General features: G+C 40.1%; 1 protein-coding gene across 1 annotated transcript in view; it reads left to right on the top strand.

Moving 5' to 3' along the window:
* Positions 1 to 23,385, top strand: part of LOC130913239 (mitochondrial import receptor subunit TOM70-like) — an 84,505-nt gene that overhangs the window by 24,728 nt on the left and 36,392 nt on the right. The window contains exons 5-7 of the mRNA XM_057831695.1: positions 1,626 to 1,714; positions 1,791 to 1,939; positions 12,992 to 13,211. Coding sequence (XP_057687678.1) covers positions 1,626 to 1,714; positions 1,791 to 1,939; positions 12,992 to 13,211 — 458 coding nt within the window. The remainder of the gene's footprint in view (positions 1 to 1,625; positions 1,715 to 1,790; positions 1,940 to 12,991; positions 13,212 to 23,385) is intronic.

Raw genomic sequence — 23,385 nt, 5'->3', positions numbered from 1 at the left:
CAGTTAGAACCCGTCCCCCCACCCGAAGGCGGAGGGAGGCTACCCTCTCGTCTACCGGGGTAAACCCCAACGTACAGGCGCCAAGCCGGGGGGCAATAAGTATGCCCACACCTGCCCGGCGCCTCTCACCATGGGCAACTCCAGAGTGGAAGAGAGTCCAACCCCTCTCGAGAGGATTGGTACCAGAACCCAAGCTGTGTGTGGAGGAGAGTCCGACTATATCTAGTCGGAACTTCTCTGCCTCACACACCAGCTCAGGCTCCTTCCCTGCCAGAGAGGTGACATTCCATGTCCCAAGAGTTAGCTTCAGCAGCTGGGGGTCGGACCGCCAAGGCCCCCGCCTTTGGCTGCCGCCCAACTCCCTACGCACCCGACCCCTTTGGCCCCTCCCACAGGTGGTGAGCCCATGGGAAGGGGAACCCACGTTGCCTTTTCGGGCTGAGCCCGGCCGGGCCCCATGGGGACAGGCCCGGCCACCAGACGCTTGCCTTCGAGCCCCACCTCCAGGCCTGGCTCCAGAGGGGGGCCCCGGTAACCCGCGTCCGGGCAAGGGAAACTGGGGTTCAATAATCTTGCTCATCATAAGGGGTCTTTTTGAGCCATACTTTGTCTGGCCTCTCACCTAGGACCTGTTTGCCATGGGTGACCCTACCAGGGGCTCAAAGCCCCAGACAACATAGCTCCTAGGATCATTGAGACACGCAAACCCCTCCACCACGATAAGGTGATGACTCATGGGGGGGTGTTCGGCAACAAAATGGCAAAATAAAATCTCCGCTTTCGTCACTTCTCATTCTGCAGACTTCCATCTTCATGACCAGTGTTGTTAATCTTACTTTTAAAAAGTAATTAATTACAGTTGCAAATGACTTCTCCCAAAAAGTAATTGTTAGTAACTCAGTTACCTGAATGTAAGAGTAATTGGTTACTTGGCAAAGTAACTGGTGTTATGTTTCTTTTTTTTTTTTTTTTTCCTCCTCATTTTTTCAAAAAACACAGTAACCTTTCCTATGGTTGGAAGTCTTTAATGTTGTGAATAAACTGTAAAAGTTGTTAAAATTGCTCCCGTTTTTGCATTAGTTCCCTTCTGTCTACTTTCGACATGTGAAAGTTTTAAAACGGTTTCATCATTTAAAGAAAGATTCTAGTCAAGATTTTGCCAATTTAGGAGTATTTAGATAAAAAGTTCGCTAGGAAGGTTCACTACAACAGAGCCTTCCTGAGAACTAACGCCACCGAGTCTGTCATTTCACATGTAGTTCTATATGCATGTGATATGTAGGCGTAGATTGTAGGCTGTCGGCTACAGTCAGGAACTATTGGAGCCATCTGAACTAGCATCGTGTTTGCTACAGCAAACACATCAAACATCAAACATACATCAAACACTCTCCTCTCTCTCCGTGTATGACTTTTCTCACGTCTTTCAACCAACGTAGTAACGCATAGTAACGCACATTGTCTCGCTGCTGAAATCCGGAGAAAGAAAAACGGAATGCAAGAAAAACGTACAGATTTTTAATGTATGGTGTACACATTTAAAAATCAGTGCTCACTTGAACAAATTACGCCGAAACCGTACAACTTGACAGGTATGTTAACGGTTGTTGCGTTACTTCTGTCAGATAGCATCGCTCCGTCTATCCCGGAGGACGAGCTGAACGAGGAGAGCAAGACGCCCCCTATGGGAAATAAGGCCCTAGACGAATATAAGGTGTGTGCTGTGCTTTTGATATTAACGTCCACGTTGTTCGACAAAAAAAATAGTAAAACCTTTCTTTGGGTTCTAGAACCGAGAGTGGACGATGCCTTCTCCTCAGTACATCAAATCCTACTTTGGTTCTTTCACCGATGACATCATCTCGCAGCCGCTACAGATGGGCGAGAAGAAAGATGAAGACAAGGACAATGAGGGCGAGGCCGCCGAGGTCACAGCTAGGTACTAGAGAACATTTTGCCACCATGGTTAATAGAGGTGGGAATCTTGTGGCACCTAACGATTCGATTACGATTCAGAGGCAACAAATTGATTATTGATGCCCCACCACCCCCCCAGCTTTTAGCTGCTTTTAAAGGGTATGTAGCGGCAAAGGGGGTGTGAGACATCAATAGAACCGTTATGTGCCAAGATAACAAATATTGATAAAGTTAACAAAAAAATCAATCACATTAATGAGCAATTATCGAAAATAGATTGAAAATGACGAACATTCCCGAAAGTGTTCCGGAAACAGCCGAATGCGGTGGCGACGTCACGACAAGTGATTGACAGTCGAGGCGGAGCCAGGTGCCATTGTTTTTTAAACGACGAGAGAGTAGCGTTGGGGTTTGTTTGACGAAAACATCTCAAAAATGGTTCAAAACTGCTGTGCTATGTGGTGTACTAATAGTTATTTATCGGAATATAGTAGAGATGCCCCGATCGGCCTCCCGATCGATCGGGTCCGATCACGTAATTTCCAAAGTATCGGAATCGGCAAAAATATGTCGGCCATGCCATTTTATAATATACAAATATTTTAATTAATCGTTTTCTAATTGTTTTTAATGTTACAGAAATAATATATTACTGTCATCCAGTCTGTAGTGTAGGCTTCGCATTGGGTTTTCGTAAATATCCTGAAGAGGGTGGTATTTACATGATTTATAAATGAATCACGTTAAAGTATTTAAGCTATTATTATTTACGATGTATGACCCTTTCATTCATTGTCATACTAAATCTGTTGTGCCGCCATTTTACCTACGTAGAGAGTTAAAGGTCAGCAATAGTTGAGTAATGTGATATTTGCCTGCCTTTGACATCTCCCCTCATTTGATTAAAGTTTTGCATAAGTCCACCCCATGATTAGGACTATCATGGGAAGAATTATGTGAAACAAGGCTGCAATAAATCATTGTCTTTTCACCATAACTTGTTTTCCAAGCAGAGATAGTATATCCATTCTTACGATGACTCACAGTCATGGTTCCACTTTCCCATCATGGTTCCACTTTCCCATCATGCCTTGGGGCATGCTGCAGTATCAGAACTGAAAGCTCAACAAATACACTAGATGGCAGTATTTAGTCACAATACACAAAGTCCCAAGTATTTCTATCCTTGGATCCCTCTCACAGAAAGAATGTTAATAATGTAAATGCCATCTTGAGGATTTATTGTCATAATAAACAAATAGAGTACTTATGTACTGTATGTTGAATGTATATATTCGTCCGAGTTTTATTCATTTTTTTCTTAATGCATTGCCAAAATGTATATGATCGGGAAAAATGATCGGGAATGATCGGAATTGAATCGGGAGCCAAAAAAAGCAATCGGATCGGGAAATATCGGGATCGGCAGATACTCAAACTAAAACGATCGGGATCGGATCGGGAGCAAAAAAACATGATCGGAACTACCCTAGAATATAGTATCCATGACTTCCCGAACACGAAAAAAAAAGCTGGACTATGCAGACGATGGGTAAAGTTCCTTCGTGCAAAGAGGGCTAATTTTCTAGACACAGCCTCCGGCACGCTTTTCTGTGGTGCGCATTTTCCACCTGAAAGCTTCTCGAACTATGGACAAGTGAAATCGGATTTTGCTAAAAGATTGCTCCTCAAAGGAGATGCGGTGCCGACCATACACGCGCAGCTACCTAAATGTCCTGAGATATCAAGAAAGAGGACGATGAGTGGCAAAGGAGGCTAAAGCTAAGCAAAGGAGGAGAGCAGCCAAGCTCGAAATGGCCAGAGTGAGTACTCTTTTATAATAAAAAAATGTCACGCATTGGATACAAGACTGGACACATGTATAAATTATCGTTCGTAAAATATATAGAACAAATCCTCTGATCCCATTCATATTTGTGTCTGTTGGCAGAGCGAAAAGCTATGATAGCGCAATAAATGATAATTATTCTATGCATTCCTTTATTTAGCAGTCACGGCGTATCAGCTTCACAGAAAGAAATGCAAAACAAATCATTGGTGTTTCCCACACAATCTGCTGCCGATGTTTCATCAGTGTCATTGCTCCCCTCAATGACCGTTTAATTACGCATCATTGGCGTTCGTTTGGGCTCAAACTGGTAACTTATAAAACCGATTAAAGCTTTGTAACTCTCCTCGTCACCATTAGATGAACATTCGTTACGTCCTTCTACGTCGGATTCGTCGCTGAAACTAGAAACAAAATTGTCTGCCATCATCGCCGCCATTCAGTATTAAAGCACTGAGCCTTTTTCTTGTTAAAGAAACACCCCTCACTGTCAATTTTGAATTCTCTTTTATTGACAACGAGGGGTGTTTCTTCATGAGGGAACTTGGAATATGTGCAGGACGAACACAATGCATCAGCATAAACAGCTCAAAACACCCCTAATTCTCCCCTCACTAGGAGGAATTCTATTGATGCAGACAGGCGCTGCCCCCCTAGTGGCCGGTGGCACTCTCTTCACTTGTCGTGACGTCACGCACACAATCTACCAGATCTCGGGCGCCGGTCGTTTTAGCTTGACAATCGAGCCAAATTTCTCTCATTTTCTTGTGTGTAATTACACGAAATGGCATGATATGAATACAAAAGGCATGCGTTTATGGATAAATGATGGAATATTAAAATTTTCCCAGGGCACTATATACCCTTTAATGCTTCGTACATTAGTTCCAAAATTGTACAAAAATTCTCTCAGGCTTATTAAACAAACTACTATTTAAGTAACATGTTAACAGTTCACAACATTAATAAAAAAAATCTCAAGTACCCAGTCTGTATTGGCAGCTTTAAACTATTTACTGTTGTGAATCAACTGTTGGTTTTCAAAATTGCTCCCGTTATTCCATAATTTCCCTTTTGTCTACTTTCGACATGTGAAGTTTTAAAACTGTTTCATCATTTAAGGATAGATTCAAGTCAAGATTTTGCCAATTTAAGAGTATTTTCGAGAAAAAGTTAATTAGGTTGGCTACAACAGAGCCTTCCAGAGACGTTTATGAACGCCGGCAAATCTGTCATTTCGCATCTAGTTCTCTATACATATGCTAATGCCGCCGAGTCTGTCATTTCGCATCTAGTTTTATATACAGTGGGGCAAATAAGTATTTAGCCAACCACCAATTGTGCAAGTTCTCCTACTTGAAAAGATTACAGAGGCCTGTAATTGTCAACATGGGTAAACCTCAACCATGAGAGACAGAATATGGAAAAAAAAAAAAACAGAAAATCACAATGTTTGATTCTTAAAGAATTTATTTGCAAATTAGAGTGGAAAATAAGTATTTGGTCACCTACAAACAAGCAAGATTTCTGGCTGTCAAAGAGGTCTAACCTTTTCTAGTCTAACCTCAGTCAGTCACACTCCAAACTCCACTGTGGCCAAGACCAAAGAGCTGTCAAAGGACACCAGAAACAAAATTGTAGACCTCCAGCAGGCTAGGAAGACTGAATCTGCAATAGGTAAAACACTTGGTGTAAAGAAATCAATTGTGGGAGCAATTATTAGAAAATGGAAGACATACAAGACCACTGATAATCTCCCTCGATCTGGGGCTCCATGCAAGATGTGGCGTCAAAATGATAACAAGAACTGTGAGCGAAAATCTTAGAACCACATGGGGGAACCTAGCGAATGACCTACAGAGAGCTGTGACCACAGTAACAAAGGCTACTATCAGTAACACAATGCGCCGCCAGGGACTCAAATCCTGCACTGCCAGATGTGTCCCCCTGCTGAAGCCAGTACACGTCCAGGCTAAGCCTGTCGCAATATGCAATAATTCCATTTATCGCGCGATAAATAAAAATGAAGGCGGTAATTTTTCCGCTGCGATTTATCGCCTCGCGTGCACGTGCGTGCGCGCGTGCGGCAGACGTGCTGTTAAAAGTACGGATTCCTCGTTACCAACTGCGCAAAATGCATCTTCGTTCCAGGTCCGGCAAAAACTAGCGCCGGAGCCAATCGTTCCCATTATATCCTATTGTTCAACGTATACCGGCCGCGTCAGTCCTCCGGGGTGACTGTAGACCATCTATGGCGCGCCGGTGTTGTTGACGTGTGGGCGCTCCGTCAGGAGCACAACGCCGGATATTTACGACGAAGTCCGCCAAAACATTGTTACCGACCTGGCTGCTACGAACAACCTCGCTTTGACAACGAACAGCTCCTTCAAACTCGTCCTGTTTATGAAAGTCATTTTGACATTTGCTGGTGCTGTGTAGTAATGTGCAGACGTGACTTCAGCGGCGCTTGCTAACTTTCTTAATGCGCGCAGACACTAGATATCATGAAATGGCAAACTACATGTGCTACGTTCCATGCCATTGGCTACGTGAGCCCAGAGTGATTATGGGACATGTAGTCCATATACTACATCGATGAATTCTAAACTGTCATGACTGAATGGAAGTTAAGAAGGCCAAATCAATCCATACCAGTGACTATAGATAATGTTGCAAATATTGTTAATTCAGTACGTGACACAGATGGATTCGGACCACAAATAGGATGTCTTGCTCATGTAGTAAACCTAGCTACTCAGAGAGCTGTATCAATCAACAGTGTGCCCTCCCTCACTTTACAAACAGTAAAGATTGTTCTCAGCACTTTCATACAAATTTTTTTCAGATCAGTAAGAAGTAAGCACAAAAATATTATGCACTAAAATGCATGTTTATATGATGGCAATTTAATTTTTGCTCGTTAACAAAAAAAAAAAAAACACCAAAAAAACGAACCAAAAATATAATTGTTATTTTTTTTACAGAGCATTAAATGTATTGAATCGGCTCAAAAATCGTGTCCCCCGTATCAAAAATCGTACCGAACCATGACTTAACTGTATCGTTGCATCCCTATGGAACACCATTGCAGAAGCTATGATGGTAAAAGTTTTCATTTGCCTAAAAGTTATTAGGTTAGTTAATTAGTTAAAGAAAAATTCAGGTGCAATTTTTTTTTATACACATTTTATTTATTCTGTGTTTCTGTGCGGTATCAATATTGTTTTTTTTTTTTTTTACTTAAGAGGCATGGTCTATTGTTTTTAGTTGTGATTTCTTAAAAAGTATTTTTGAACTTAAGAGTAAATATTTATCGTGTTTAAATGGGTGTACTTGATCTATTAATATATGCTGTATTCTCACTGTGTTTTTGTAAATTGGTTTAAAAAAAATTGGGGGCCCAATAATATCGCAATAATTTATGAGAAAAATTATCGCACACTAAAGTTTGTTATCGCGACAGGCCTAGTCCAGGCCCGTCTGCGGTTCGCTAGAGAGCATTTGGACGATCCAGAAGAGGACTGGGAGAATGTGTTATGGTCAGATGAAACCAAAATAGAACTTTTTGGTCGAAACACAGGTTCTTGTGTTTGGAGGAGAAAGAATACCGAATTGCATCCGAAGACCTCCATACCCACTGTGAAGCATGGGGGTGGAAACATCATGCTTTGGGGCTGTTTTTCTGCAAAGGGACCAGGACGACTGGTCAGTATAAAGGAAAGAATGAATGGGGTCATGTATCGAGAGATTTTGAGTGAAAATATCCTTCCATCAGCAAGGGCATTGAAGATGAGACGTGGCTGGGTCTTTCAGCATGACGAATGATCCCAAACACACAGCCAGGGCAACAAAGGAGTGGCTTCGTAAGAAGCATTTCAAGGTCCTGGAGTGGCCTAGCCAGTCTCCAGATCTTAACCCCATAGAAAATCTGTGGAGGGAGTTGAAAGTCCGTGTTGCCCAACGACAGCCCCAAAACATCACTGCTCTAAAGGAGATCTGCATGGAGGAATGGGCCAAAATACAAGCAACAGTGTGTAAAAAGCTTGTGAAGAGTTACAGAAAACGTTTGGCCTCCGTTATTGCCAACAAAGGGTACAACATAACAAAGTATTGAGATGAACTTTTGGTATTGACCAAATACTTATTGTCCACCATGATTTGCAAATAAATTATTTAAAAAAATCAAACAATTAGGCCTGTCGCGATAACAAATTTTAGTGTGCGATAAATTATTTCATAAATTATTGCGATATGCGATATTATTGCACCCCCCCCCCATTAAAAAAAAATACAATAACACTGTGAGAATACAGTATATATTAATAGATCATGTACACCCATTTAAACGCAATAAATGTTTACTCTTAAATTCCAAAATACTTTTTAGGAAAAGACAACAATATTAATACTGCACAGAAACACAGAAGAAATAAAATGTGTTTTTTTAAGAAAAATAAAATTCCACTTAATAATTTAAGCATCTAGGCCAGGGGTGCTCAATGTTTTTTTGCTCCAAGATCTACTTTTAAATGAGACAACCTCCCGCGATCTACCTTAAGAGAGGAGGGTGAACTACAAAAAATATGTTGCTCACAAAACACAAATAGCTGTACATTTAAAAAAATATAAATAAAAAATGGACGGTAAATTATGTTTGCTCACATAACATAATCAACTATGTACATTTAAAAAAAAAAAAAAAAAACTTTTTTTTTTTTTTGATGCTGCGAGCTACCCACACTAGCGTTGCGATCGACTGGTCGATCGCGATCGACGTAATGCCCACCCCTGATCTAGGCAAATGAAAACGTTTCCCCTCATAGCTTCTGCTATGGCGTTTCATGTGTAATACAGTGGTACCTCTACATACGGAGTTAATTCGTTCCAGGAGCTTGTTTGTAAGTCAAAATGGTCGTATGTCAAGCAGGATTTTACCATAAGAATACATTATAATTCCAATAATTCGTTCCACAGCCCAAAAACCCACACTACATCCTAAATAAATACTGCTGTTACTATTGCAAATAGCAATTACAAAGAGCAAAACAAATAAAATATGAATAAAAATCAGAATAACAATAATATAATAATAGCAATAATAACAATAATACCGTACAGTACCTGTAATTATGTAACGAATCGGCTTCTAATGTGGCGGCCTTTGTTTAGTGTACCTGAACGCACCGCGTAATGTGGCGGACTTTTTTTTAGTGTACCTGAACGCACCGCGGGCCTGACGGTGAGCAGGAGAGCGCTATTTTACTTTCTGTTTCGATCCTGGCGTCAACAGCAGTGGAAACTCGGCGAGTTGATGGAATAAATGATTTGAAACCTGACGAAGCTGGCGATTTCTTAGGCGATGTTACCGCAATAAGAACTGTCACCTTAACTTATAAAGACTGGCGAACGGAGGGGGACCGCCGGCCGAGATCGGCATTCTACGACCCAGTTCATGGATGCACATTTGCATTTTGCTGTCATTAACGTCTTCATTTCAATGGTAAGCGTCACCTTTTCTCTTTTTTTCCCCACCTGCACTAAACTTAAACTGCACTAAACTAAAAACAGAACTAAAATGCATTTTGCGTAGTTGGTAACAAGGAAGCCGAACTTTTAACAGCACGTCAGCCGCACGGGCGATAAATCGCAGCGGAAAAATTATCGCCTTCATTTTTATTTACCGTGCGATAAATGGAATTATTGCATATTGCGACAGCCTTACAAACAATGTGATTTTCTGTTATTTTTTTTTCCCCCCACATTCTGTCTCTCATGGTTGAGGTTTACCCATGTTGACAATTACAGGCCTCTCTAATATTTTCAAGTGGGAGAACTTGCACACTTAGTGGTTGACTAAATACCTTGTTGCCCCACTGTATATTGAAGATGACTATCCCGCTGACGTCACATTCGGAATCCTCGTCAATCCAAGAAGTCGCAAATTTTCATGGCGCGGGATTCAAAAAACAATATATCGATCGCCTCCACACACATCCAAGCGGTCCATTTCATTCAGGAGCATGAAATACTGCGGAAAATATGAAATAAACATATGCGCTGGACAAAAAAAAAGTTGGGAAAATACATTTTTTGGGAGCTTTTTGTTTGGATCGAATGTTTTTGCGTATTGAATCGAAGAGGGCATATCGAACGGTTCAATATAAAACCGATTATTGTTGCGTCCTTAACGCTGTGTTTTTGTTCCGCTTTACCTGACATAAATAAATAATTAGAATTTAGATGTTTGTGAATCTTTCTGGAATCTTCCATGGCCGAATCATCGGCGAATAATCTAAGAATCGGAAATTTCACATTCCTCTAACTAGGAGTGGGAACATCTTGGTACCTCACGATAAGATTTGCGATACAAAGCTCACGATAACGACGATCTGACGATATAGCGATACAACGATTATCGATACATTGGTCAGGAAATCATTCTAAGATATTCTACAAACAACTAATTAACATAAAAACAAGCTTCCAGTGTGAATTGGAATTAGTTTATCACTAGTAGATGTGAAGTAACTCTGACTGGGTTGACATACAGTGCCTTGCAAAAGTATTCGGCCCCCTTGAATCTTGCAACCTTTCGCCACATTTCAGGCTTCAAATATGAAGATATGAAATTTAATTTTTTTGTCAAGAATCAACAACAAGTGGGACACAATCGTGAAGTGGAACAACATTTATTGGATAATTTAAACTTTTTTAACAAATAAAAAACTGAAAAGTGGGGCGTGCAATATTATTCGGCCCCTTTACTTTCAGTGCAGCAAACTCACTCCAGAAGTTGAGTGAGGATCTCTGAATGATCCAATGTTGTCCTATATGACCGATGATGATAAATAGAATCCACCTGTGTGTAATCAAGTCTCCGTATAAATGCACCTGCTCTGTGATAGTCTCAGGGTTCTGTTTAAAGTGCAGAGAGCATTATGAAAACCAAGGAACACACCAGGCAGGTCCGAGATACTGTTGTGGAGAAGTTTAAAGCCGGATTTGGATACAAAAAGATTTCCCAAGCTTTAAACCTTTCAAGGAGCACTGTGCAAGCCATCATATTGAAATGGAAGGAGCATCAGACCACTGCAAATCTACCAAGACCCAGCCGTCCTTCCAAACTTTCTTCTCAAACAAGGAGAAAACTGATCAGAGATGCAGCCAAGAGGCCCATGATCACTCTGGATGAACTGCAGAGATCTACAGCTGAGGTGGGAGAGTCTGTCCATAGGACAACAATCACTCGTACACTGCACAAATCTGGCCCTTATGGAAGAGTGGCAAGAAGAAAGCCATTTCTCAAAGATATCCATAATAAGTCTTGTTTAAAGTTTGCCACAAGCCACCTGGGAGACACACCAAACATGTGGAAGAAGGTGCTCTGGTCAGATGAAACCAAAATTTAACTTTTTGGCCACAATGCAAAACGATATGTTTGGCGTAAAAGCAACACAGCTCATCACCCTGAACACACCATCCCCACTGTCAAACATGGTGGTGGCAGCATCATGGTTTGGGCCTGCTTTTCTTCAGCAGGGACAGGGAAGATGGATAAAATTGACGGGAAGATGGATTTAGCCAAATACAGGAACATTCTGGAAGAAAACCTGTTGGTATCTGCACAAGACCTGAGACTGGGACGGAGATTTATCTTCCAACAGGACAATGATCCAAAACATAAAGCCAAATCTACAATGGAATGGTTCAAAAATAAACATATCCAGGTGTTAGAATGGCCAAGTCAAAGTCCAGACCGGAATCCAATCGAGAATCTGTGGAAAGAGCTGAAGACTGCTGTTCACAAACACTCTCCATCCAACCTCACTGAGCTCGAGCTGTTTTGCAAGGAAGAATGGGCAAGAATGTCAGTCTCTCGATGTGCAAAACTGATAGAAACATACCCCAAGCGACTTGCAGCTGTAATTGGAGCAAAAGGTGGCGCTACAAAGTATTAACACAAGGGGGCCGAATAATATTGCATGCCCCACTTTTCAGTTTTTTATTTGTTAAAAAAGTTTAAATTATCCAATAAATTTTGTTCTACTTCACGATTGTGTCCCACTTGTTGTTGATTCTTGACAAAAAATTAAAATTTTATATCTTTATGTTTGAAGCCTGAAATGTGGCGAAAGGTTGCAAGGTTCAAGGGGGCCGAATACTTTTGCAAGGCACTGTAGGTTCGACTAATCAACCTCATAATCGGCGTCGTAGCACCGATTGACCACAAACTAGATAACCAGGATTTGTCAACTCCGGTTACCCGCTGGTAAGCAGGATTCCTTCTGGGGAGGTTGAACTCCGTTCGCAGTATAGGCCACAGACCTTTTTAATTGTTTTGGAGACCTGTTTAGTGTGTGTGTGCTCAACTACATCCAAGTGAACCGGTGAGTCTGAATTTTTTTCCATCCGTTGTTAGCGGATTAGCCACCATGCTAACTTACACTACTTTATGGGTTCATGCGATTTTTGTCTGTTGGTGCTTTATTATTGTATTTTGTTACGTTAGCATGCTAATGCTAACAAGTGAATACTATTGCGTTTTCATGTATTGGTGTTTCGTTATTGTGTATTTTTATGTTAGCATGATAATGCTAAAATGCTAATGCTAACATGCTAATGCTAACATGTGAATAGTATTGCTTTTTTGTAACTGGGTTGGTTGGTTCATGCAGGCCAGGTGGTCCTGCCCTGCCTTGGGACCACTCCAACATACGGATGGCGAGCTAGAACTTGAGCCAGGAGCCTGACGATCCTTTTTCCTTGTCTTCAATACAAGTCAGGGTCTGGTAGGAGGCTCTGCAGTCCGTTTTTCTCTCCCCACGACTCAAGTCAAGCACTTCAAATACCCATTCAACTTGTAATGATTCAAGTAGCGCAAATGGACACCCACCTTGTATCTCCATAAAACTGAAGGCATTCATTCATGCTGTTGACTGTAACTTACGAACGTCGGGGTGGGGAAAGCAAACTTTTTTGTTTTTTTTTTCCCCTCTCTCTGTTGATCAACTTTAAATTGTGTACACAGTCAGATTTTGGAAATATGTCTCTGTATCACATTTCTTTAATACACTTTTCATTCAATCAAACAAATTTGTCATTATTCATTGCCGCTGCTCTCCAGTAGCCAAACATGATCTACCTGATATGCCCACTATTTTGTCACCTCAGTGGTGCTCTGAACAACACTGCTCATACTCGTTACAAAAACATTTCTCCCAACAGTCACCACCTGAGTTCGGGCTACCTGAAAGCCAAGCAATACATGGATGAGGAGGACTACGACAAAATCATCAGCGAATGCACTAAGGAGGTGGACTCGGAGGGCTGCTACATGGCTGAGGCGCTGCTCCTGCGCGCCACCTTTCACCTGTTGACTCGCAACGAAGTGGACGCTGGTGTCGACTTGGACCGCATCATCAATATGCAGGAAGCCAACGTCAAGGTACACTTGCTAGTAGCACCGGATCCCATGGATGGATGAATGGTTGGAATTAGAGATGCACGATAATATCGGTCACCGATAATTACCGGCCGATAATGGCAAAAATGGCAATGACGTCACACAGATAATGCAGATAAAACGAAACTAAACCGATAATGCAATCCAATAATTATATACAGTGGTACCTCTACATACGATCACTTCGACACACGAACTTTTCAACATCCGACGTAAAATTTGACTCGCCATTTGTTTCTACATCCGACGACATGCTCGAAATACGACGACAATGGCAGCACCGCAGACGGCTGGACGGCGGATTTTCTTGTGTGACAAATCAACACTGGTTTCAGAAAAGGTTGGTATAGGTGGTGAAACAAGGAAAAAGTTGACGCTTACCTTCTAAATGAAGATGCAAATGACAGAAAAATATGAGCGTAGGGTGGACATCCGTGAAATGGCTCAACAATACATCTCCACGGTCCTCCTCCGACCATCGTTCGCCAGTCTTTATAAGTTAAGCTGAAAATTCTTATTGTGGTAACATCTACAGAGAAATCGCCAACTTCGCCACATTTTTATCATTTATTTCACAACTTATTCAAAACAAAAACACCTGTCTGCCGCAATTCTCAAGAAAACATTCAAAGTGAAAGTGAAACTCAAGCTCACCGGTCTGTCTCTGGCACGTCAGCCCCGCGGTGCGTTCCGGGTCCGCAAAAAACGTCAGCCACATTAGAACCCGATTCGTTACATTAATACAGGAATTATTATTATTATTATTCCGATTTTGATTTATAATTTGTTTGTTTTGCTATGTGTAATTGCCATTTGTAATAGTACCAGCAGTATTTTTTAAGGATTTAGTGAAGGTTTTTGGGCTGTAGAACGAATTAATGGAATTATAATGTATTCCTATGGGAAAATCCTGCTCGACATACGACCATTTCGACTTACAAACAAGGTCCTGGAACGGATTAACTTCGTATGTAGAGGTACCACTGTATTTGATTTAGCCTCCAAATGTGCGCAATCAACGGTTTTGTCCAATTCTGCTAGTTTTAAGGTGTCTTTGCAGTGTAGTAATGTGATATATGTTAGGAACGGCTTACTTTTAAAGGCATTTTTATGCAACTTGATTGTTTACTCTTTAAGTAATTGTTGCCAAAAGCTTACCATTACACAATGTCAGACAATCTGTCTTTATTTAGATGTTGGAATTTATTACTTGTTCACATTTGATTTGGAAAAAAATAGCACTAAATTACATTTTTGCACAGTAACATTTGATCTTTGTATACTTTAAAAGTTTACATACATATTTGAATAGAATTATCGGCGTGACATTATCGGTTATCGGGTGGAAAGGGCAGGAAATTATCGGTTATCGATCTCGGTTGAAAAATGTATTATCGTGCATCACTAGTTGTAATATCAGGAAACTTAAAGAGCATACGACATGAGAAAAAAAGTCTTAAATGGCATTATTATGTGAATTGGATTCATATTTTGAGACGATTCGACTATATACAACAATTTAGCAAAGCACAGATGACGAGAAATTAGTCTTTTAATCTGTTGATTAGCCACGCCTACCATTATAGGGCTTTAGCGTCCCCAACAGGTGGATGACGTCAGCGGTAGACTGGGCTCATCGGTTTTACTATTCAGCCCATTGAGGGGGAATTATTCAGAACGAGGAAAACGCGACGAAGAGAGCCGCAAAACGTCATTGTTTCAGTCTCTCTACTCCAATATATATATTTTTTTTACCAACAGTCTTTTTATTTATTTATTTCCACAACATAACAAAAATACAATAACATGTATTAAACAAACACAAACACATCAAATTACTCTGTCTCTTGGTTGGGGGTCAAGATAATGAGTTCTAGTCCATTTCAATTAACTGTATTGCAAAAAGTGGGGAAAAGATAGACCCCCACACACATTTCTATTCTATTGATTACTGCAGAGGGCTACTGTTTACATATCCCCGGGCTCTTCCATCACACATGACAGATCTGTTCTTGACACATAATAAATGAAGGGGTCCCATATCTGATGAAAATGATGCTGTTGGTGTTTTATTGTATAGGTAATTTTCTCTAAGGGGAGCGTTGAAGATAACTCAGATAACCACCTGCTCAGTGTTGGTCTCCTGGTGTTCTTCCATGAGAGGGCTACTACTCTCTTTGCTGTCAGTATACTTAAATCTACAAATACTCGTTGATTCCTTTTAATCTTCAATTTATCTGGGTATAAACCTAATAAAAACAGCTGTGGAATTAAGGGTACTTGAATTTGTAAAATATTTTGAAAACATTGTTTCACTTCTTGCCAAAATGTTTGTATTTCTGTACATTGCCAAATACAATGGAAAAATGTACCTTTTGCTTCTTCACACTTAATACAAGTATCTGGTATAGCACTGTTATATCTGTTAAGTTTTTCTGGGGTTATATACGTTCGCATCAACCAATTGTATTGCAGTAGTCTTAGGCGGGTGTTAGTAGTTCTCAGTTGTGCTTTAGTACATGCCTCTTCCCACTTTTCCACTGAGAGATCTTCCTCAAGGTCCTCCCTCCATGCCCCCAGTCGTCCTGCAGATGATTCTGTGCTTCCATCTACCAGGCGTTTATACATTTTGGAAATTAAACCCCTCCTTAAAGAGCATATGCCACCAGAAAAAAGTCTTAAATGGCATTATTATGTGAATTAGAATCATATTTTGAGACGATTCGACTATATACAACAATTTAGCAAAGTGCAGATGACGAGAAATTAGTCTTTTAATCTGCCGGTTAGCCACGCCTACGGTGGATGACGTCAGCGGGAGACTGGGCTCATCGGTTTTACTATTCAGCCCATTGCGGGGGAATTGTTCAGAACGAGGAAAACGCGACGAAGAGAGCCGCAAAATGTCATTGTTTCTCTACTCCAATATTTTTACAGGATATTCTTTTTATCCAAGTATTTTTCCCCAATAGCTATATAAATGGTTTGAGAAGGACCAGTCAGCCCGTCGAGGGGGAACTATTCACAATGAGGAAAACGCGACGAAGAGAGCGGCAAAATGTCATTGTTTCTGTCTCTTTACTTCCATATTTTTACAGGATATTCTTTTTATCCAAGTATTTTTCCCCAATAGCTATATAAATGGCTTGAGAAGGACCAGTCAGCCCGTCGAGGGGAAACTATTCACAATGAGGAAAACGCGACGAAGAGGGCGGCAAAATGTCATTGTTTCTGTCTCTTTACTTCCATATTTTTACAGGATATGCTTTTTATCCAAGTATTTTCCCCAATTGCTAAATAAATGGCATGGTCAAGACAAATAACAATCTTGTGCTAAATGGAATATGAAATAATAAAAATCCATTTATTCAAGACGACATGGCAAAATTACTACATAATGGTCAAAACTGTCGACTTCACCTTTACTGTCGCACCTACCGAACGATATTTTATGACATCTAAATCGGACATATGTCATTTCCCTTCCCCGGCTTCGGAGAATGTAAACAAACCAGAAGGAGTGACAGCTAGCCGACATGCTAACCCGAACCAAGGGATGTTTCAAAGTCTTCGAAGTGGAAAATCACACTTAACTAGCCTGGATTATTTGACATGACGACCCGGTTGTCGATTGTCTTCGCGGATCGGCAAAACGCCCGGCGGAGAGCAATTTACAGTTCGTTCCCGGGAGGAGGGTGGCTGGAGTTGTTGTGCAGCTAACGTGCTAACAGCTAACGAGCATGAGGAGAGCTTTTTACATGCCTATCAATGATCAAACGTAAGTAGTCCTTTATTTAAAGGAATTTTGTAGTGTTTACTTTGTAATCACTGTATTCGTATTTGACATAATACAAAACAAGATGTTTACTCACTTCCTCGTAAGTCCAACGGTCCCACAGTAAATATCCACGGTGAATGGGAACCTTTTGAAATTCCAAAAAGGCGCATACGCCTCTTCCTCATACAAAATGATTTTTCTGCAGCTGTTTGGCTGGCGTGATGCGAAAAATAAACGTATTAATCCGCAAAATCAGCTGAATCCTTCGTCCTCATACACAACAGTACACTGTAGCGTGAAGAGGACGTCTTCAACCGTACACGTCACAGCGCCCTCCTCCTCCTCAATGCAAGACCGAAGCCGGAAGTCACTCATTTTCCTGGCGCGGGATTCAAAAAACTAAATATATATAGCGATCGCTTCCACACACATCCAAGCGGTCCATATCATTCAGGAGCATAAAATACCGCGTGTATTATGAAATAAACATGCTTTTTCGTGTCACAGGCACTTTAAACAATTATCATTCATTAGTTTTTCTGTGGTAGACATTTCGGGAAAGCATAGCATTTGATTTTGGTGCGTTCTGATGAAATTTCTCAACTGTACATATTTAAAAAAGTGATTACGTGGTATATTAAATTTATCAACTATTTCTCCAAATGTCATCAGAACCTTTTGCATGTTGTAAAGATCTCCTATTTTTCTTAGTCCTTTGGAAGCCCAAGATTTAAATCCCCCATCTGTTTTCCCTGGAGGGAAGGATTCATTTCTCCATATTGGGCTGAAGGCAGAGAGAGAGAGGACGTTTCTCCCAGATATTTTTTAACTTGATGCCACACTGTAATCCTATTTTTTACTATAGGATTTTTTGTATTCTTTTTTAGGATTTTAGTGCTTGCTGAGTATAGGTATGTAGGAAGGGGCATAGTTAGTTGGAGTTCCTCCATTTTCTTCCACAGAGGAGCGTCTCCTTCTGAGAAGTGAAACATCATTGCTCTCAGCTGTGCTGCCCAGTAATACCAGAGTGGGTTAGGACACTTAAGTCCCCCTCTATCAAAAGGGTAAGTACAATAGTGAGAGTCGAGTCCGAGGCCGTCTATTATTCCACAAAAACCTAACAATTTTTTAAGCTGAGTGAACAGGCTACTTGGACGAGGAAGTGGAATATTTAGAAACCAATACAACAATTTAGGCAGTACGTTCATTTTAAGGATGTTTATTTTCCCTATTAGTGACATTGGTATGGGTGCCCACCTATCCAGCGACTTTGAAATTTCTTGAATTAATGGTTCATAATTACTGGCTGCAATATTTTCGAGGCGTGGGACAATTTGAATGCCCAGATATGTAAAACAATCTACGGTTTTAAATTGAGTGGCAGTTTTAGGGGGGCTTCTACTTTCTAATGGATTTAAAAGCATTATTGATGATTTTGATTGATTTAATTTATATCCTGAGAATTTTCCAAATATGTTAATAAGTTCTAATAATTCAGGAAGGGATTTTTCTATATTTTTAAGAAATATTATTATATCATCTGCAAATAGAGTCAGGCGGTGTTCCTGTTGCCCAATTGTTATACCAGTTATATTTTGGTGTGCTCTTACTGCTATTGCCAGGGGTTCTATAGCCATAATAAATAGTAAAGGGGATACGGGGTCTCCTTGTCTACATCCTCTTTGTATTTTAATAGTTTTGGATTTATTACGATTCAGCGTATGGTTCTGTATAAAGTAGTTTTATCCATTAAGATTTTCTCCAAGGCCAAAACGTTTAAGAATTTCAAATAAATAGGGCCATTCGACCTATCGAAAGCTTTTTCAGCGTCTAATGACAGTAATGCTGTATCTGTTGCTCCTTTTTCCTTGAGTAATATATTTAAGATTCTCCTAACGTTATGGAAGCCTTGCCTACCTTGCACAAAGCCATTTTGATCTTTGTCAATAATATTTGGCATTATATTCTCAAGCCTCCTGGCTATTATTTTACTCAAAATTTTTAAATCCACATTTAATAGACTGATTGGCCTAAAATTTTCACACTTGTTATTCAGTTTGCCTGGTTTAGGCAGCAACGTGATTAAAGCTCCTCTTAAGGATGTTGGGAGGATTCCATTATGAAAAGATTCTTTAAACATTTCTAATAATGGTGTTAACAGTCTATGTTTGTACTTTTTATAAACCTCTATGGGTATCCCATCCGGTCCAGGGGTTTTTCCTCCTCTAATGTTGTCAATAGCCAGAGATAATTCTGCCAAAGTTATCTCTTTCTCCAATTCTTCTTTAATTATGTTTGATATCCTAGGAATTTGAATATTGTTCAAGAAATTATTCAATTCAGTTGTATTTGGATCTATATTTGAGCTATAAAGCTTTTCATAAAATTTTGTGAAGATTTCATTCATTTTAATTGGATCTACAATATTTTCATTATTGTCGTTTTGTAATGAGCTTATAAGTCTTTCATTCTGTAGTTGTTTGATGCGCCATGCGAGCACTCTGCCAGGCTTTTCGCCTTGATCATAGAATGTCTGTTGAAGTCGTAGTAAACTTGATAAAGCTTTGGTAGCAGATATTTCATTGTATTGTGTTTTAAGTTGGAAAAGTTCTTGTTGAGTATCCTTAGAACCTGACTGGTAGTATTCTCCTTCCAATTTCTTAATTTTTGTTTCTAAAGATTTTGTTTTCATATAAGTTTCTTTGGCTTTAGAGCTTGTAATGTTAATTATTTGTCCCCTGATAAAGGCTTTAAACGCTTCCCATCTAATACTTCCTGACGTTTCTGTTGTATTTGTTTCAAAATAGTATTTAATTTGTTCATCTAGAAAATTAACAAAGCCAGTATCCGCCATCCATTTTGTTTTAAATCTCCATTTAGGAATATCATTGACCAATTTGGGATCATAATAGACTAAGGAGGTTGGGGCATGGTCTGACAGGAGAATGGCATCATAGGAAACATTCTTTATTTTACATCTTAGTAGTGCTGAAACCAGAAAGAAATCTATACGGGAATATGACTGATGCGTACTGGAGTAACATGAATATTTTTTCCCGTTGGGATTGTCCGCTCGCCAAACATCAACTAGATTAATTTCTTTCATGAAATTATGAATTACACCTCTGCTTCTCGAATGTGATTGATCTATTCCTGTACTTTTGTCCTTCTGTGGATCTAAAGTGCAATTAAAGTCGCCTGCCATAATACAAGCACCAGGCAAAGAAGCAATAGTAAGAAATAAGTTCTGGAAGAATTTGGGTTCATCTGTATTCGGGGCATAGATATTTATCAGAATGAATTGTTCCCTGAGAATTCTTCCCTGAATAATCAGGTATCGTCCTGCCTTGTCCTTGATAACATTGACAATCTGTAGTGGAATAGAATCGTGAATCAAAATCATGACACCCCTTGCCTGAGAGGTAAAGGGAGCTGATAAAACTTTACCTTTCCATCTCCTCCTTACTTTGAGCTCATTTTCTTGTGTTAGATGGGTTTCTTGAAGGAATACTATATTAGACTGTAATGTTTTAATCCTGTTCATAACTTGTTTGATTTTTTTTTTGCTTTTTGTAGCCCTCTGCAGTTCCAGGATGTAATTTTGACCTTTAGATCAACGGACATATAAGTAAATGATTTGGAATTTCCCCAACACTTGAGTAATTTCAAACAAAACAAAAAGAACAAAGAACAAAAAACCATTTCCCCTAACCATTATCAATCCACCTGAATGTTCTCCCATCAGGTGTTACCCCCCTCTATTGACTAGACTTCCAGAAAGCAAAAAGCTGGTCCACACCATGTGAGGAACAGTATAGCTATGCTGATGTAAAAATTAAAATACAGAATAAATCTAACTACTCTGCTACTGTAATTCAAATAAATCTTTTAAAACAGCTCAACAAATGATGAGACCTCCATATTTTCTTAGTTGAACAGTGTATATTAAATCAGTAAATTGTCCCTTAACAATAAGCAGGGGAGTGAGAGAAATCAGAACTGTGTAACAAATTAACTTTCACTCTGAACTCCACTCATGTCTCTACAGCCTCAGGATATCAAATTAGTATTCCAACAGTAGTTTTAGATCACCTTTCCACGGTGTCATCTGTTCATCCATACCTCAGTCTGGTTGGTCATCCGACTGAATTTTCTTAACGAAGTGTTCGGCTTCATCGGCGCTGTTGAAGATATGTGAGCGTTTACTCCAATATTTTTACAGGATATTCTTTTTATCCAAGTATTTTTATCCCCAATAGCTATATAAATGGCTTGAGATGGACCAGTCAGCCCGTCGAGGGGAAACTATTCACAACGAGGAAAACTCAACGAAGAGAGCAGCAAAATGTCATTGTTTCTGTCTCTTTACTTCAATATTTTTACAAGATATTCTTTTTATCCAAGTATTTTCCCCAATTGCCAAATAAACGGCATGGTCATGACACAAATAACAGTCGTGTGCTAAATGGAATATGAAATAATAAAAATGCATTTATTCAGGACGACATGGCAAAATTACTCCATAATGGTCAAAACTGTCGACTTCACCTTTACTGTGGCACATCCCGAACGATATTTTATGACACCTAAATCGGACATAATGTATGTCATTTCCCTTCCCCGGCTTCGGAGAATGTAAACAAACCAAAAGGCGTGACAGCTAGCCGACATGCTAACCCGAACCGAGTGATGTTTCAAAGTCTTCGAAGCGGAAAATCACACATAACTCCCCTGGATTATTTGACATGATGACTGAGTTGTCGATTGTTCATTCCCCAGAGGAGGGTGGCTGGAGTTGTTGTGCAGCTAACGTGCTGCTAATGAGCACCAGGAGAGCTTTTTACATGCCTATCAATGATCAAACGTAAGTAGTCCTTTATTTAAAAGAAGTTTGTAGTGTTTACTTTGTAATCGCTGTATTCGTATTCGACATAATACAAAACAAGATGCAAGTCCAATGGTCCCACAGTAAATATCCCTGGTGAATGGGAACCTTTTGAAACTCTAAAAGGGCGCATACACCTCTCCCTCATACAGAATGATTTTTCTGCAGCCGTTTGGCTGGCGTGATGCAAATAATAAACGTATTAATCCGCAAAATCAGCTGAATCCTTCGTCCTCATACACAACAATACATTGTATAGTGAAGAGGACGTCTTCTACCGTACGCGTCACAGCGCCCTCCTCCTCAATGCAAGACCGAACCCGGAAGTCACTCATTTTCATGGCGCTGATTCAAAAAACTAAATAAATATAGCGATCGCTTCCACACACATCCAAGCGCTCCATATCATTCAGGGGCATAAAATACCGCGTGTATTATGATATAAACATGCTTTTTCGTGTCATATGCACTTTAAGGATGGTGGCATGTACAGGGTTGGGAGTGAGCTGGGTTGCCGTCAGCTTTCACTATCGATGCCCTGATTACCGTAAATTCGGCACTACAGAGCGCACCTAGAGCTTCACTATCCAAAATTTGAGAAAAAAAAATGCACTATGTTATAAGCCGCAGGTGTCTGTGTTTTAATATGAGGTTTTCTATGTAGAAATACGGTTCACTGAAAGATTTCAATGACCAAAAATCTGTTATTCAAATTAAATCATGTCAAGTGGCATCCTTCTCCTTAATATGCTATGTTCTTGTCATTCATATACAGCCAACTGGTGTCACAAGTCGTACTGTTTTTGTCCATACTGTTTTTTTTTTTTTTTTTATATAGCCAGCCTGAAACCACAAAAGGCAAGGCAAATTTATTTATATCGCACAATTCAACACAAGGCAATTCAAAGTGCTTTACATCACATGAAGATCATAAAAATCACATTTACACTGCCTGTTACACAAAAAAGCATGTTTATTTCATAATACACGCGGTATTTTATGCTCCTGAATGGGGATGTTCCGATCCAGGTTTTTACACTTCCGATCCGATACTGATACTGGCCAATACCAATACCGGCCAATCTGAGCACGTATTAAAGTTATTTTGCCTCCTTACGTAGTTGTCAGACCAGGGGTCGCGTTAACCTAATATTTTCCGTCATTGACCGGTTTTTTAAAACGGTGACGGAAAAAACTGAAGTCCATCAGTCATTTTGACAGGTTGTAATTCACACTCCAGACCACAGGGCGGCGAGTGAGCATATTAATTAGCTATTGTCTCTCTTGATGCATGACGTCGTTGGCCTTACTTGGAAAAATGTCAAGGCAACTGAGTGTCCGAAGTTTCTTCATAAAGCCCCAAAACGACGATGGTGTTGATAAAAGAGGTGAAAAAAGAGGGACTGATGCAGTGGAGGATGAAGGACAGCCTCTGCAGCAATCCCACTCGAGACATTTGATAATGCACAAGCGGGCACGCAATGGCGTACCGC

Source organism: Corythoichthys intestinalis, chromosome 3 (genome assembly GCF_030265065.1).
Source record: "Corythoichthys intestinalis isolate RoL2023-P3 chromosome 3, ASM3026506v1, whole genome shotgun sequence".
NCBI lineage: Eukaryota > Metazoa > Chordata > Actinopteri > Syngnathiformes > Syngnathidae > Corythoichthys > Corythoichthys intestinalis.
Note: the sequence above shows the minus strand (reverse complement) of the source record. Positions and strands in the feature narration are given on the sequence as shown.